Source organism: Ambystoma mexicanum, chromosome 5q, assembly GCF_040938575.1.
Source record: "Ambystoma mexicanum isolate Mex_15411 chromosome 5q, UKY_AmexF1_1, whole genome shotgun sequence".
NCBI classification, from domain to species: Eukaryota; Metazoa; Chordata; class Amphibia; order Caudata; family Ambystomatidae; genus Ambystoma; species Ambystoma mexicanum.
In genome coordinates this window covers 43,856,490-43,873,120 of record NC_090933.1, presented here as the reverse complement: position 1 = coordinate 43,873,120, position 16,631 = coordinate 43,856,490, and the positions used below count along the sequence as shown (strand labels likewise).

General features: G+C 47.7%; 1 protein-coding gene across 2 annotated transcripts in view; it reads left to right on the top strand.

The window, feature by feature from the left end:
• GNAL (G protein subunit alpha L) overlaps window positions 1-16,631 on the top strand; it is a 1,214,381-nt gene that overhangs the window by 1,152,594 nt on the left and 45,156 nt on the right. For both annotated transcript variants that reach the window (XM_069620481.1, XM_069620482.1), the window contains exon 10: window positions 15,099-15,229. In XM_069620481.1, the coding sequence (XP_069476582.1) occupies window positions 15,099-15,229 (131 nt within the window). The remainder of the gene's footprint in view (window positions 1-15,098; window positions 15,230-16,631) is intronic.

Below are 16,631 nucleotides of genomic sequence, written 5' to 3'. Positions count from 1 at the left end.
CACCATACTGTCTGCCCACTTTCCCGCTGACATTGTCGCCGCCTCTGCCCGCGCCCTCCTGAGAAAGATCCTGCTGCCCCCCCGTGCAACCTGTACACATGAGGAGGCCGCGAACGCTCGCCATCACAGCTTTGCCGCTCCACCGTTGACTCCCTGCTATCTGCGGTGGCCCCCCAACTACCCCCAACCGCCTACCGCCACCGAAGGACACTACGGTTGAGCCTGCCGGCCCCTGCCCTCCTCAGTTCTCCATCCTACTCATAAGTGGGCCCTCACTGCAACCGGGCCCACCACAGCGACAATGCCTAGCAGACACAAGGCGGGGGCCCAAGGTGGTACAATGGACAAGTACGCTAAAGCGGTCCCTCGAGTTGAGCCAGCCAGCACATCATCACCCCAGGACAAGCCACACTTGACCCTGCACCGAGCGGCCGGAGCCCCTGACCTCACCCTACTAATGGAATCTATGGCTAAGAACTTCGCCTCCTTCCATGAAAAACTAGACGACATCAATGCTAATGTCGCCTCGCTTAAGGCTCGAGTAGACCAGGCGGGATCGAGGATCACCGAGACTGAAAATAGGATCTCGGTGAACGAAGATGGCATTAACGCGCTCCAGGACACCGTGGCCTCCGTAACGCGTGACATGAAAAGTGTCAAGGCGAAATGTCACGATTTGGAGTCGCGCTCCTGTAGGAACAACTTGCGCATCATCGGGGTCCCTGAGAATGCCCTTAAGGGGCGGATGGAGGATGCAGTGGAGAAACTCCCCAAAGACCTGCTGTATGACCCTGCCCTCTCACCGTATTTCACAGTCGAGCAGGCTCATCGGGCCCTGTCACCGTGCCCCAGACCCGGCGACATTCCCAGACCCATTATCGCCAAGATACTCAACTACCGCGACAGAAATCTCATCCTCTGCCTGTCGCGGGAAAAGGGAGACCTGCGATTTGAGACCCATACCGTTAGAATCTTCCCGGACTTCTCGCTGGCGGTGCAGCAGGACAGGCGCCAGTTCTTAGGCATCAAGAAGCTGCTCAGGGAGCGCAACCTCCCCTACGCCATCCTGTTCCCGGCACGGCTAAAGATTACCCATGATGGCAAGATCTTCTTCTTCGCTGTCACTGACGAAGCGGCGAAGTTCATTGAATTACATATACCTCTTCCTGGACCGCGAGGCGACCACGCGCCATAGACTGCACAGCCCACAATGTTATAAAAATGTCCACGGATCCATGACTTTCGATGTGTTGATGGTAACCCCACCGTGTCCACTCAGTAACTGCGGCCTCTTCTCATGTTTATGCGGGCCACAGGCTAGCTCCTAAACTGCTTACTTTGCCTTCTCCCCCACTTGGTTCCTGGAGCTATCCCTGTGCCCTACTCTCTCCTGCGATGTCAACCTGCCAGAGGGTACTCTGTGGTCTCAGAGGCTGTCTGTGATACCCGTTTACCACAGCAACACATTCGGGACAGCATCTGCTGCCCCACATCAAGCCACATATGCCGGCCGCACGGCACCAGCACCCCCCGTTGCAGTTGCAATGTTTGCTTTCACTTTTATTTTGGTCCTTTTATTGACTGGCCCCCGTTGGCTAGGACGTGGCCCTATCCACGTTGGATCTCGTCCTCTGACTTTTAGTTTCCTGTCGCAGCAGGCCCAAGGGGCGCCATGTGTGTTCTGGGGTGGGAGGTCTGCATTGCATGTTGGGTTTGGGCAGTGAGAGTGGGGGGTCGCGAAGTTGGGGTTGAGTTAACAGTTAAAAATATGGCTGAAAGACGCATGACTTCCACTCAACACTACTGTGCACACGGCAAGTGCATAAGGAAGAATCCTAACGAATACTACCACTGGGATGTTCCATAATGTGACGCTATGGCTCTGAACATTGTCACATGGAATATCCGTGGCCTAAGCAATTTCACTAAGGCCCGCAGGATAACTGCCTATGCCCAGCGACATGGCGCCAAAACCCTCTTTCTCCAAGAAACCCATGCTCTTGGGTGCCTAGCAACATGTCTCGCCCCCACGTGGGGCAACAACAGATACTATACGAAGTACTCCACCCAATCCAGGGGGGTCCTAACTCTAATCCATAAGTCAGTCCAGTTTTCCCTGCACTCCAGCCATATTGACCCTGAGGGTAGATACGTGATCCTCCATTGCTCACTCGCTAATATGAATACATATGCCCCTAACTTTGATGCCCCTGAGTTCTTTGATGCCATCACCACCACGCTTCTGAAATATATCGGTATTCCCATCATATGGGGCGGTGACATGAATTTGATCCTAGACAAAGACCTGGATAGGTCCGGGACGGCCCGCAGAGCCCCATCACGCGCAGCCCATAGGTTACACGCCCACATAGACACACTGGATCTCAGGGATGTATGGAGAGCTCTCAACCCACAGGTTAGAGAGTACACATTTTACTCATCGGTACACGATAGCCTCTCTAGGATCGACCTTTTCCTCATATCGAGTTGCATGATGGGCAGGGTCACAGAGACCAAGATATTACCGCGCACACTATCGGACCACTCACCGGTAACACTTCAGATAACACTGGGACACGACCAGCCCCTTCGCTCCTCATGGAGATTTAAGTCAGAGGCCCGGCTAGACATAGTCTTTAAAGCTGATATCCTAGTTGACAACACCTTCTTTGAGTGCAACAACAGGCATTACGCCTCCGATGGAGTGCGCTGGAAGGTATTCAAGGTCTTCATCAGAGGGATGTGCATATCTATAGAGGCTGGGGTCCTTGAAGCCATAAAAAATAGCTTGCAACAGTCAAAAGTGAAATTAAAAGAGCTTGAGAGGGCATATGCCACCGCCCCTTCCCCGACCACACTGGCACAGGATTTGAGTCTCATGCCCTAAGAGAAGTTCGGTACTTCGCCCGTCCCGTGGCAGCCAGGAAGTATGGTGAGGGGGATAGGCCGGGTAGGACACTGTCCAGACTGGTCCGAACAGAGGTGGGCAGGAACCGCATTGATTGCATCAAAGACACAGGAGGCACCATGTGCTGGTCCGACCATGATATCCTTGGGACATTCACTGCGTTCTATACGACCCTGCATGGCCCCCAGCAAGAACACAGCCTGCAAGACACAGACGCCCTGCTAGATCAAATCCCCATGACCCTCCTCTCCCGCGCGACCAGCGACCTACTTGAAGCCCCTATCACCCTCAATGAGATAACCACGGTCACCTCGAACTGCCCTACGGGCAAAGCGCCAGGTCCGGACGGCCTCACCTCAGAGTTTTATCGGGAGCATGTAGCCACTCTGGCACCCAGATTCCTGGAGGTGTGGAATGAATCCTTAGAGTTAAACGTCCTACCCCAATCCATGCGTGAGGCGCTTATAACTGTATTACCCAAGCCAGGTAAACCGTTGGACGAATGTGGGTCCTATAGGCCCCTTTCCCTGATCAACACTGACACAAAAATATTTGCCAAGATCATTGCCAATAGGTTTCTCCCCATTATGCCCCACTTAGTCCACCCCGACCAGAGTGGCTTTGTGCCCGGCAGATCCACCGTCCTTAATGTCCGTCGCCTGTTCAATGTTCTGGCTAGAATTGACCCCAACACACAGGCCGTGGCGGACTCCCTCGATGCCCAGAAGGCATTTGATATGGTGTCCTGGCAATACATGTGGGCGGTGCTCCACAAAATGGGAATTGGCCCACCATGAGGTTGTACATCAAACTTCTATACACAAGCCCGGCAGCCAGACTCCTAGTCAACTCCAGGGCCTCTGCCCCCTTTGCTCTCCACAGAGGTACCCGCCAGGGCTGCCCGTTTTCTCCAATACTCTTTGCGCTCGCTATAGAGCCCATGGCTGATAACGTTAGGGACAAACATACGCGTAAAGGTATACGTCTCCGTGATACTCCCGAGATCATTTCTCTATATGCCGACGACGTGCTCCTATATATTAGAGACCCGGCTGCCCACCAAGACCCGATATTGAGAGACATAGCCAAAATTGGCACTTTCTCGGGCTTCACCATAAACTATTCCAAATCTAAAATCTTCCCGCTCACCCCGTCCACTACACAACCGCCCTGCGAATTCCCCCTCCGATGGTCACCGAGTGGCATCAGATACCTTGGAGTGCAGGTGTCCCTCACTAAAGATTCACTGTTGGCCGACAACTACGCCGCTGTGGCGCAGATTGCTGAGGCTCAAATGTTGAAATGGCGCAGTCTCCCACTCTCTCTGTCGGGTAGACTATCACTAATCAAAATGATTATGGTCCCTAAATTTCTCTACGTCTTCACAAATGTGCCGATCTGGCCCGGAAAGCGACATTTCAGAAACTTACATGGTTCATGTGCCCAATTTCTATGGCACTCGGGCGCGGTTCGTAAGAAATGGCAACACATGACTCTTCCCTATGGTAACGGGGGTTTCACCGCCCCCGATTTTGCTAAATACTGGACAGCCGCGCAGGCCCAACACGCCACATACTGGTACACGTTCTCCGTCCCCCCTGCATGTGAAGCTCGAGAACCTAGTAAGCGAGAGTGTTAACACCCTCTCCCTCATTCTCCATCACACATATTACGCAGACGCCCCGGCAGACCCTGTAGCGGCCACTGTCAGGGCCTGGAAATATATCTTGCAGACACAACCCGACCACCACCCGTACTACAAATGGCTGCCCATGTGGCAGTTCCCGGGCCTCAGCCCTACACATGATAAACTCTTGATGAAACACTGGCATGACCTGGGCTACCGGGCCCTGACTGACATTTACCCCGACGGGAAGTTTATCACTCCGCAGATGTGGCCCCCCGGACACCTGGGTACTGCGTTGGAACTACTGCAATACTACAGGCTGAGGGCGGTGTTCCGCGCCTGGTGGCCCTCATACCCAGATGAGCCCCCAGACCCACCTGAGATCCATTACATATCCTACTCGGCTGGTGCTAGGGGGATAGTGTCCGTGCTGTACAAATTGTTGATGGCCGACCCAACAGACGTGCCAGTCAAGGCGCGAGATACGTGGAGTGAGGAGCTAGGCCTTCCCATCACTGACGCAATGTGGGAGAAAATGTGCATACACACTCGAACCACCTCTCTGAATGCCAGACATAGGTACATGCAATACAAGCTCCTTAACAGACTATATTACACGCCTCAAAGACTGGTCAGGTTTGCACACACCCAAGCCCGCACCTGCCCTAAGTGCGGGTCTCCTGCTGCAGATCACACTCCATTGTTCTGGTCCTGTGATGCGCTGGGCCCACACTAGAAGGCCATAATTGAAGCTCTCTCGGATATCACAGCGTCCCGTATCCCTTCAGAACCCCTAGCTATACTGTTCGCCCTGTGGGATAGCCCTGAGTTGAGGAAAATGTCTAGGTTTCTGAACGTTGCCACCATAATAGCCAAAAAATGCATATTACAATGTTGGAAGCGCCGATCCCCCCCTTCGTTTGAGATGTGGATGAGGGCCCTCACCTGGACTCAAGCGTGCGAGGAGGACTACATCAATACCCTCCTGCTGACCTCCCGCCCCAGGAATGTGTGGACGGAATTTTGCACCTATTTAAATAACACAGATGACTTAGAACTGTTGGCCTCCCCTCCTCCTGGTGATGTAAACTAATCCACTGCGGTGCCGCTTGAATCCAAACAATGACCCCATCTGTACCTGGCTGGCATTCCCATGTATTGCATTACCATGTGTGTATCTGTTACTCTTGCTATGCTGTACATTGCGTTGATTGTCTGTTCTCTCACCATGCCAATAAAGAAAAGTAAAAAAAAAAGAAAATGCTTAATGTTGAGACTTGCCACCTCCCGTGGTTGTGCATGTGTGTACTGCTATGTATTCTTGTATTCATGAGCATGTGCATCCATGCCAGACCCCATGCTGGAGAAGGAACAAGTTACTTACCTATAACTGTTGTTCTCCAGCATGGGTCTGGCATGGATTCACATGCAAACCCTCCCTCCAACCCTTCTGAGGCTCTTCTCTTGGTCCTACTGCCACTTTATGTGCTACCAAATCTGAAGATGGCTGCCAGAGGGGGGACTTGGGTAGAGGGCAGTCATTGGCTGGGGGCCGTATGACCCAGAGACCAGTGATTGGTTACCAGTAGAAAGACAGTTCAGAAACAAAACTGAAACTGATTTTTTTTTTACAGAGGATTCCCAGTCTGACGACGGGGAATATTCATGAGCATGTGAATCCATGCCAGACCCATGCTGGAGAACAACAGTTACAGGTAAGTAACTTGTTCCTTCTCCTAGCGTGCTCTCCAGTCCATTGTAAGCCTTTTACAGACTATCTGATCTTCAACTTGTTTAACAATTCATGTAGCTCCCTCCAAGGGTTTCTTCTGCCCTTTTCTTTCTCTGCATTCCTAATGTTACCCAACGTGAACGAAGAAGATGCTTGGCATTTGCTGTTGGGTCTTTTGAAAAACAGTGCCTGCAGCACTGGCACAAAGGATTCTCTTCCTCTTCTTTTTAGACAAGACGTGTGTCCTGTTGGTTTCAAAGGGACACTGCCTCTTCGAGTAATATGGTATTGACGAAAAGACGACCACCTCTTGTTTACTGTTGTGTGCCGCAAAAGGTATCTTCTGGCTCGCAGGCACATGCTCCAGAAGCTGGCAGTTTCTGGACTGTACACCATGAGAATACTTTTCTCGCCAATGATGCGCTCGAAGACACTTGTGTCCGGGAGTTGGTCTTTTTCTAGTACAACTTCCAAAGGATATGTTCTTGATTTTTGGTGCCAGGGTTTAAAGTAAGTCTCTTGGATATGTTTCGACTTTCACTTGCATACTGCTCAGCTCCCTCTCAGACTTTTTCCTGTTACCTGCTCTGGGTGGGGGAACGTTTCACCAGTTCTGCGATATTTTGTTTCTCCTTTCTTTCATTGGGGCCCGCTTGGCTTCACTATAGGTAGGTAGGGTGTTCGGTCTAGACCCGACTGCTCAGCCCTTCCAGGTAGCGTATTGCTCGCACTTCTGGTTGTTTCTCAGATCACCACCTATGTGGCTATGCAGTAGGCCGGTGCTGGAGGTTTCGGCATCGTTCCCGGACCACTACAACTACCACACTTGCTCTTGGTTTCAACTTTGCTGGCTCTCGGCCAACTATCAAGATACTCGGGGGTCGTCCGCACTTGGTCTTCTTCACTTCACTCAACCTTTTCTAGTAGATTCACCTTTGTATCTCTCGGGCTGGTAGGCCCCTGGACCGGTTTTGCCTTTCCTTTAGTCTCTCGCTCGGCCTCTGGTTTCCACCACCTGCTTCTACTGTAGACATCTTGCCGACTTGCAAGACGCTCTCTCCACTTGCTACTGCTGACTACCTGCCGACATGCGCAATGCATTTCTGTGTTCTGACAAACCACACCCTTCACGTCAGTCTCCTTCTCTGAGCCGACGTGAAGGGTGTGGTTTGTCGGAGACTCCTTCCTGGGGGTTTCTACGGTAAAGGGTCCTGGTTCTAGCAGACCCAAGGCTGTTAAGGCTACTGGCTCCCAAGCCGATGGGCTCAGGAGTTCTACCGGGCTGTCCACGGAGGGGCAATCGAGTTCTTCGTCCTCTTCGGCCCCAGTGTGCAATGGAATCATTGTGTTCTACCTCAGTCAGTTCATAGCACGATCCAACATGACTACGAGCTCTGTAGCTGAGGGCGCCCAGCCTAACAGAGTCACCTTAGAGGTCGTGGTACAGGGTGATTCGACTAACGGCCAGCAGGCCAAGGGCTTTGAGCCTACTGGAGCCGTCTCTGAGGTGGACGCTTCTGCTTCAGGTTCAAGGGCCAAGGAGTGTCCTTCAATGTCTGAACCTGCCTGTGGCACAGGGTCTTTGCGTCCTGGGTTTTTCACAACACCTACGAGTGGGAGTTACACATCAACTCCTTTTTGCCTCTGTTCTAGAGATGGGGGTTTCCGGATCTGGACTTATTTGCATCTCCTCTGAATTACAAGTGCCCCCGGTTTGCCTCTTGGGCGGGCTAGGGTCGGGGGTCCCTGGAGGACATGTTTCAGCTCTGCTGGCATGGCCTCAAGTGTTATGCGTTTCCCCCTTCACTGTTGCTCCAGCTGACCCTCCGCAAGTTCTGGGTGTCAGTGGGCTCCAGCCTCATCCTGATCACCCTGCACTGGCCGTTGAGGGCATGGTTCTCGCATCTGCTCTAGTTGTGTTCCCAGGGACTGGTCCATCTTCTTGACGCGGGGCGGTGGAGCACCCGAATCGGGCCAGGCTTGCCCTAGCAGCCTGGTTCCTGACAAGCTGAGACATCACCATGCTCCGTTCTCTGAGGATAACTGGGATAACATGCAGGAGGCCAAGAGGCCTTCTATGGGGCTTCAGCACAAGAGTAAGTGGACAAGGTTTTGCCGCTGCTCGCGGCAAGGGGCTTGACCATCTCACCTGCTCACTGGGAGACGTGCTGGCATTTTCTGCACATCTTACTCATTCCGGCGTTCACTTCGATACCTGCCGCACCTATCTGGCGGCCATTGGGTCTACAAGAATTCCCCAGAGCATGCTTTCAGCAGCAGCTTTTTCAGCAGCCAGCCCCGTGGTTAAGGCCCACCTTAAGGGATTGTCCAGGCACTGCCTTCCGGTACACTGGCCTCATCCTGTCTGGGACCTTAATGTGGTTCTAGCAGCCTTTTGAGCCGAGGGCCACAGTGGACATCAGGTAGGTTACTCTGAAGACTATTGCTGGTGGCGCTCACTTTGGCGCGCAGGGTCAGTGAGCTGCAGGCTTTGTCATCATGTGAGCCATTCACCACGTTTATAACGACAAGGTGATATTGCGCACCCGTCCACATTTTTTGCCCAAGGTGGTCCCTCCATTACATTTGAATCGGGAGATCTGCCTGCCGGTGTTCTTCCCGACCCCGCAGTCTGATGCCCAAAGGGCGTTGCATTCCTTGGACCTCAAGAGAGCCCTCAAGTTCTACCTCTCTCAGACAAAATCTTTGAGGAAGTCTGAGGCATTGTTTACCACGGGGCACGTCCCCCAGCATCCAGGCTTTCAAAGCTTCTATCGCCTGTTGGATGGTCCAGGCCATCTCTGAGGCATACACATCCATGGGCAAACCAGTTCCTGAGGGGATTCATGCCCATGCGGTCAAAGCTAAGGCCTTGTACGTCGTGTTTCAGAGACCTGCTTTCTGGGATGTCATCAGCAGGGCAGCTACTTGGGCCACTCCGTCAGCATTCTGTAAGCACTATTTCCTGGATACCAGCTCCAAGCGAGATGTATAGTTCGGTCAGGGGGTTCTGAAGTACCTTTTTGCCTCATCCTCGATATGAGGCAGGTTATCATAGCTCCACCATATGGTCTTGTTCAGTGGAATCACCCACAAGGATGGGTGAAAGGGGGTGGGACGTATGAGTAGTAAGTTACTCACTGTAGAGACTAGAGTACTCCTAGTCCTTAGTCCCCTTTCCTTCACACGTCCCACTCACCTTCTCCCGTTTGTATGCCAGGGGCTAAAGTATTCAGTATAGCCTGGTATTAAAGCATCCAGTGTGTTAAAAGGGGACTGAGGTGTGGCGCCAGAGGGTGGGGCATCAGGGGTCGTTCCCATGCCTGCGGCTGCACCCCCATACGCTGGACTAAATTTAAAGGGGAAGCTCAATTTTTCAATGACAAAGGTTCTGGTACTGTTCCCATGTTGGGGGACGCCCACAAGGATGGAGGAAAGAGGACTAAGCACTAGGAGTACTCTAGTCACTACAGCGAGTAACTTTTATTATTACTCAACAGAAACAGGCTCTAGCACATTTCTTTTTAGCCTATCCTGAGCTGTCAAGGCTCTCTACAGAAGCAAAAACAATTGTAGGTATCAGATTACTATCAGTCAAAACATCACCACCTAACAGCATCCAAAGCAACACAGCAAAACACACCAAAAGGAAGATGTTCAACAGATCTACAACTCGATCATGACATTGGCTAATCTTGTGACTTATGATGGAAAAGAACTCAACATCTCGACAAAGGCAGTTTTTGAAGAAAAAATTCAGGACATATCATGAATGACAGAAAAAGGGTGCCAAATGTACAGCTTTAAAGAAGACCATATTGAATCAGAGAGTTGTAGCCTGTGGGCACCAATGAAGAAAGAGAGGCTTCAGCTGTGTAAAAGTGCACACAAAGTTGAGACAAAAGTATCAGACGTCATAGTTCAGTTAAAGGCAGTTCACCACACACCGTGGGTAATAATAAACAGTGCTAAAATACCTGAGGGTTTGTAGCGCTATATAAATGCAAAATTATTATTATTATTATTCTCTGTTCACACGTTTCCCGAGTGCTTTCACAAAGTCAAACTGACATTGATCTACAGGAATGCTTGAGTAATTACGAATTCCCTGCAGTACCTCTTTCAATGTTCAACTTAGATGTTACAATGATTTTAGCTGCAAACAAAAGCAAGGTGAAGAAGCTACTGGAAAAGGTACAACATATAGAGGTTTCTAACAACATGAGCAGTCTCTTCATTTGTTACAGAGGACAGATTATCGGTACCAGTGCAAACATATTCAGCAGCTGTATTTGACTGAATGGCAGACTTGCAAGCACTGCATAAACCGTAATATCTGAAGACGTGCCATGACCTTGCAATTGAATAAAGCAATTCTGCATGCACAGAGGACAAAAAGAAGCCTGCTGGTAGCCAATTAGAAAAATGAAGCAACGTCAAAAGATGGAAATGATGTTGGAGACATTGAAAGCACACGAGGAGGCAGACACTAAAATAATGTATCACTCCCTTTAGGAAACACTTGTATACAGGCGCGTTATAAATGACTTCTCATATCATATCATATCACATTGTCATGCTACTACGCTCCACGTTTTTTCACCTGATATCGATGTATTTGTCCTTTCACTGTGGTGGTCACTGTTTTTACCATCTGACAGCATGTTTGTCACATGAGTTGGAACTGTGAGGAAGGCATGGTATCGAGCAGTAGACACCGACACAATGGATACAAGTTTCAAAAACATTTATTTACGAATTTGTTTGGGATGGTAGAATTCCTAATTGGCCCTGACTCTCAAATTGCTGTAATCTCAACCATTAAACAATAACAAATACGTCCAAGTCAGTCTGGTCAAAATAAAAAGGCCTATACTAAGAAAACCTAACCTTGCCCTCCTTCTCTAGATAACAAAATTTGTTAAGGGAATACAAACAGGAAAATAGTGTGTCAAAAAGAAATGTCAGAATGGCTTCACCATCAACTCCCTTCCCCAGGTTCAACCCCATGGCGTCTAGAGAGTCTCTTGATAAAGAAAGGATAGGTGGATGACACAGTTCTATCAGTCTGGCACACTTTGGCTTACAGGTACAGTTCAATCTTTAGGCTTTCTGTTCCTGGTAGCTCAATCCTTTCCTTAGGCTTCACGCGCCTTGTCATCAATACTCGGTTCATATGCTCTCAATGTCTCACGGTTCTGCACAGGCTTCCCTCTGCCGGGCTTGAGCCTATCTTGTTCTTTGTTGGGGTTCCCTTCCCCATGTTTTATCTTAGCTCTCTTTCACTGTCAGAGACTTTCGAAACTGCAAGGAATTTATATAGACCTCTGTATGACCACTTCAACCTCTCTTCCTAAATTCCTTCCATTCACAATCTTCTTTTACAGCACCAATGCCTCTTGGTACTTTTAGTTCTTCCACTTGCCTTCTAGGCCTTTTACCAAAGTTCTTTACATTTAAATGTTTGCCCTATTGGCGTTTTTCTTCCTTTGATCTTTGCTTGTAATATCTTACATAAAGCTCATAACATTTCACAGAGACTTTTGAATGTGCGACTTCCTCTTGCAGGCCCACTCTGCTACTCTGTATTCTTTCTTTTAACAATTGCTCTCTTAATTTGCATTTTATCAGCACATGCGTAACCTTCAACTTTCAAATCACAGTCACTTTAACACCGACCAGACTTTTTTAGGCCCGATAACTCACTTTTTGTATTAAATTAATGTCTTATGTTATTCTCGCAGCTCAAGGCCATTACCAGTGCCTCCTCTGCTCCTCCCCAACTCTGCTGTTAACCCAGGAAGTTTCTTTTTTGTGTGTGTGTGTGTGTGTGTGTGTGTATATATATATATATATATATATATATATATATACACACGTGGCAGATGTTCATGATGAGAACTACGTGCCTGACTCTGTCTGGCCTCATTACAGGGACAGAGCCAATGCAAGTCAGGGGAGGTAATCCTTTTGTCCTTATTCCTCATCTTCCTTGGTGCAGTACTTCTGTCAAGACAAGGTGGGGAGGAATTATGGAGTTGTAGTTTCCCATGAAATAAATAGGGATAGGGGTTAGATGGGTTGTGGGGAAAGGGGGATACCATGTCTCACCATTGGTTGCTTCTCCCCCACTCCCCGAGCACCACCTACCCAGGTGATCTTCCCTTGCTTGTCCACGCGGAAGGACGGGATCCAAAAGTGATGGCCTTTCCCTTGCCACCTGAGTAAGTGATCCCCAGGGACTAGGTTATGAAGCACCCTCTGGTTTTTCAAAGAACTGATAGAAGATGTATAGATCACAAATGTGTGTGCTCCTTCTTAGGGCCTACACAAGTGCCTTCCTGCTTTTTCAGGGTGTGATGTTACTGGGTGCTTTACGAAGAAATGTAAACTATCTTTCTGGAAAGTTTTCAAGGCTTCAGAAAAAGAAATCCTTGAACCTTTGGGAAGACTTGGATGTCTGGAAGAATTTAAGAAGGAAGATGAAAGATTGATAGAGCGATTCATATGTGAAGTCTACTCGCCAGGAACAAAGATTTCCAGATTGATCAACTGCGTTGGTGCATGTTCACTAAAAAAGAGATGCAAAGAGAGAATCTGCGTTAACAAGATCCTCTTTAATACCATACATCTTAAGGACTTAAAATGGAGTGGCGACAGGCTGGTCAACAACACCTGAATCTCCCAGATCCATCACCATTTGGGTGGGAGAAGGCAGATAATCAATACTCTACTACTATGTGTACGCTACCATGTAAACCACAATCAATGATACAGCTGGTCCGGTGTGCATGCGTCAAAGGAAACTGTGCTGTGCATTGTAAAGGCCGAGGTCAGTCACTATGGTGCATAAAACATTCTAAGTGTGATGGCAACAAAGAGCTCTATGATAACGATTTTGTAGATGATGAAAATGTACTCTGGGACTCAGAAGATGACCTGTAAAACCTTAATTTCTCTTGCAATGTAATTAGCTATTGTAGTTTACATATAGTATATTTCAATGAGATAGTTGCAAATTATTTCAAACTTTCTAATTTAGTGAGCATACAGTCAAAGGTTTGTGATGAAGTATGCATAATTTACGAGCCGTGATGGCTTGCTTCCACCTAAATGCATTTATCACATGTTGTTCTAGTTGTTCTTATATTTCATACAGTGAGCTAGCGATTATTTACCACTCTTTTCGGCAGAGAGGCTGAAGTCATGACATACAGTTTTAGCTATCCATCAAATGTATTACTAATCCTTGGCGGTGGGGTGAATGGCTACAGGATCCCAAGCTTGTGATAGATACCACTCACATGATCTAGGTAAAGAAAAGAAGACCCCTGATTATGGGAAGAACGTGTGGGGTAAACACAATGGGGTGAGGCCCAAATGCAGACCGCCCAACATAGACTTCATACAAAGCAAGGGAAGGCTATGTTGTCCTGAACAAAACAAATCACAACTTAGTTGACATCGATGGGCAGTTTCCCATGCACACTGGGCACATGGGGGTGCTGCCATGCACTTTCCTGGATTGGGACTACCTTCTACTATTTAGGAAACGCAGTCTCTCGGATGAGTTTGGGCATATGTGCTATGATGTACCCTGCATAATCCCAATCCAAGCGCCATCACTGCCACAACCTGGGAAAATCCTACTGGCTTGACCCTTTACGCACACCTCAATCAGAAATGGGGAAGACCAGTAACCAGAGGTTTAAATATATCTCTGCTGGGTTCACTGCACATAGTTCAACACGTTTAAGTGAGAGTTCCTATGCATGTTTCAGTCCGTGTCTCTCTACGGCAAGGCTTGTCGTATGTTCTTTTATTACCACTATCCAGGGCCGCACCACCTTGGTCCTTCAAAAACAAATGAGTCGCATGTGTGGGTGACATAAACTGTCAACTTCCATCTTAAGTGAGCACCTTCATTATGCAATTACCTCTACCCTACATGTATCCTCCCTGGACATATTTTCATATCTTCTCTAATTCCCTAGTCTATCTGGCTTTGTTTTACACTTGTCTTTGGAGCAATTCAGCTTTCTTTCTTACCGCAATGATTATTGTACATTGAAGCCTCTTTCATTGAGTGTAACTTATGTATTTTCTTTGGGTTTGTTTTTAACTGGGGAAGGATTTTTCTCTTGTCAATTTCTCTGATTGTAAAGAGAAAAAACGACCAAAAGAACAAAGCATCTTACTTTATTTCCACTCGAATGTCCCATTCTCTCACCCGCTGCGTGCCATTGTAATAGAAATGTTATAAAGTTCCCACAGGTGGGCCAGTCATCGTACCATGCACATGTCCTTCCATGTTAAAGGCAATACCTGGCAGAATATCATGTTCATTGGTACATCATTGAACCTCCTTGTAAGGTTTGGCAGATAGAGGCTTCAGTAAATCCTGCTCCAATTTTGAAACTCAGTGGGAAGTAAATGTTTTAGATATGCTTTTTTATTTTGTTTTTTTTATTAAAAAAAAAATCTATATATGCTTGTATATATACCACTCGCTCTGCCAGATAGTAGCTCCAGTGTGAACACACCTATGCACCCGTTTTGCGATTTATGTTTGTTTATTTTTTTGGTCTCATCCTGTACTCCAGGTTTGTGGTGACTTTTTCAATAAGTTATGACGTAAGATTTTCCATTTGCCGTGTTGGACATATGTGATCAAACTGTTGCAAAACTGCTTACTACCTATACACATCATGACCAGTGATTGTAATATGTTTACATTATTAAATTTATAGATAAAGTTTTAAAACACAAATAAATAAGCTCTCTGACCATGAGAATAATTGAAACAATTGATGATCTTCTCATCTTCACAGGTGGTTACGGACCATTTCGATCATCTTGTTCTTGAACAAACAGGACATGCTTGCTGAAAAGGTTCTGGCCGGGAAGTCTAAAATCGAAGATTACTTTCCTGAATATGTGCGTTACACCGTACCGGAAGATGGTAAGCATGATGATAAAATAGCCCATGTGAAGCTTATGCAAGCACTTGGTCGAACAGTCCAAAATAGAGTTTGATTTCAGATGCTATCCCTTTAAAATATATTCAGTGAGTTTTTTTTAATGAAATTAAACCACAACGGTGCCACGTATATCTATGAAAAGCTAATAGAGGATGCTGTAAGTAACACACAGATTAGTTAAGTGAGGTTCAGGAGCTTTGTTTGCAAACATTTAATTTTGTTTTCTATTTTTATTGATACTTCTTGCATCCATAAAATCAGCAAGCTGTGGAGAACTTTTTCCCATTTAAAAGAATATTGTGCCAAGAGCTGTATTTACCAATTGTTGAGACAGGTGCTCCTTTTTAGAATGGCGAGATCCTCTGTAAGTCTTCAACAGCCCTGAGGAGCCCTGCTTCAAGGGAAGAACTCTACTTCAAACTGCCGTCAATCCAGCAGAGAAAAAACTGTGGTTGGAGAAATACTTTTATAACGAAACCTATGTGCCTGATGCCCAAAGGAAATAAATGAACATGCTTTTAGAAAATGAGAGCTTACTGGAATATGTGTGAAGCACTGCCTGAAAGGGACTTCAATAAGGATTGGGAGGTTTTTTAAATGGCCTTTTTACTAGCAGTTCCAAAAAGGGCTAAACCTATTTGCAATATGTTTGGATATACACCTGTGTGTAGACCAACATGGCTGCTCGATACAATCCTATAGGCGTGTACTGTTCCCTGTGGTCTCTGTTGGGCTTACAGAAGCCACACCTGTCTGTGTCTGTGGCAACATGCGTCTGTTTGTTTATCCCTACGGCTGCTAGGGAAGTGGACTGTACTGCTGTTACCTGTCCCACGGCGGATCTGTGTAAAAGTGTCCGTGACTGGGACCATTTTCATGTTAGAGGTAAACACGTTAGCTGTGTTTGTCAACAAAATGGTCTAATTTGCCTCAGAAGGGCATCCTTGATGATCTCCATTGGTGGTTGCCTCAGACATTGAATGGTGTGGCCACTGAATATTAGCCGATATAAACACAGAAAGCAGATATAAACACAGAAAAATCTGTACGCTTGCCATGGTTGGAAGGGTAGTGGATTTCTCCACGATTCTCTGACAGCCTTCAAAGAATCTCTTCCTCCCCATTATAGGGGCCACTGCCATTCATCTGTGATGGCTACACCAGACCACCTGCCCAACATAGGCCCTCTGCTTAGTTGGACAATGGATTTGAAACGTTACAGAACTGTCAGTGATTTGTAATGGTGACACCCCATCCCCTGACTATGGAAGACACATCATCAGAAGGGCCCTGTTGGCAGGTGCTCACTTTTTCACTGGGATGAACTGTGCAAGTGAATTCTTTTACCAAAGGTAGTCCACAAGAGTTCTTTGGTTTTCCAGT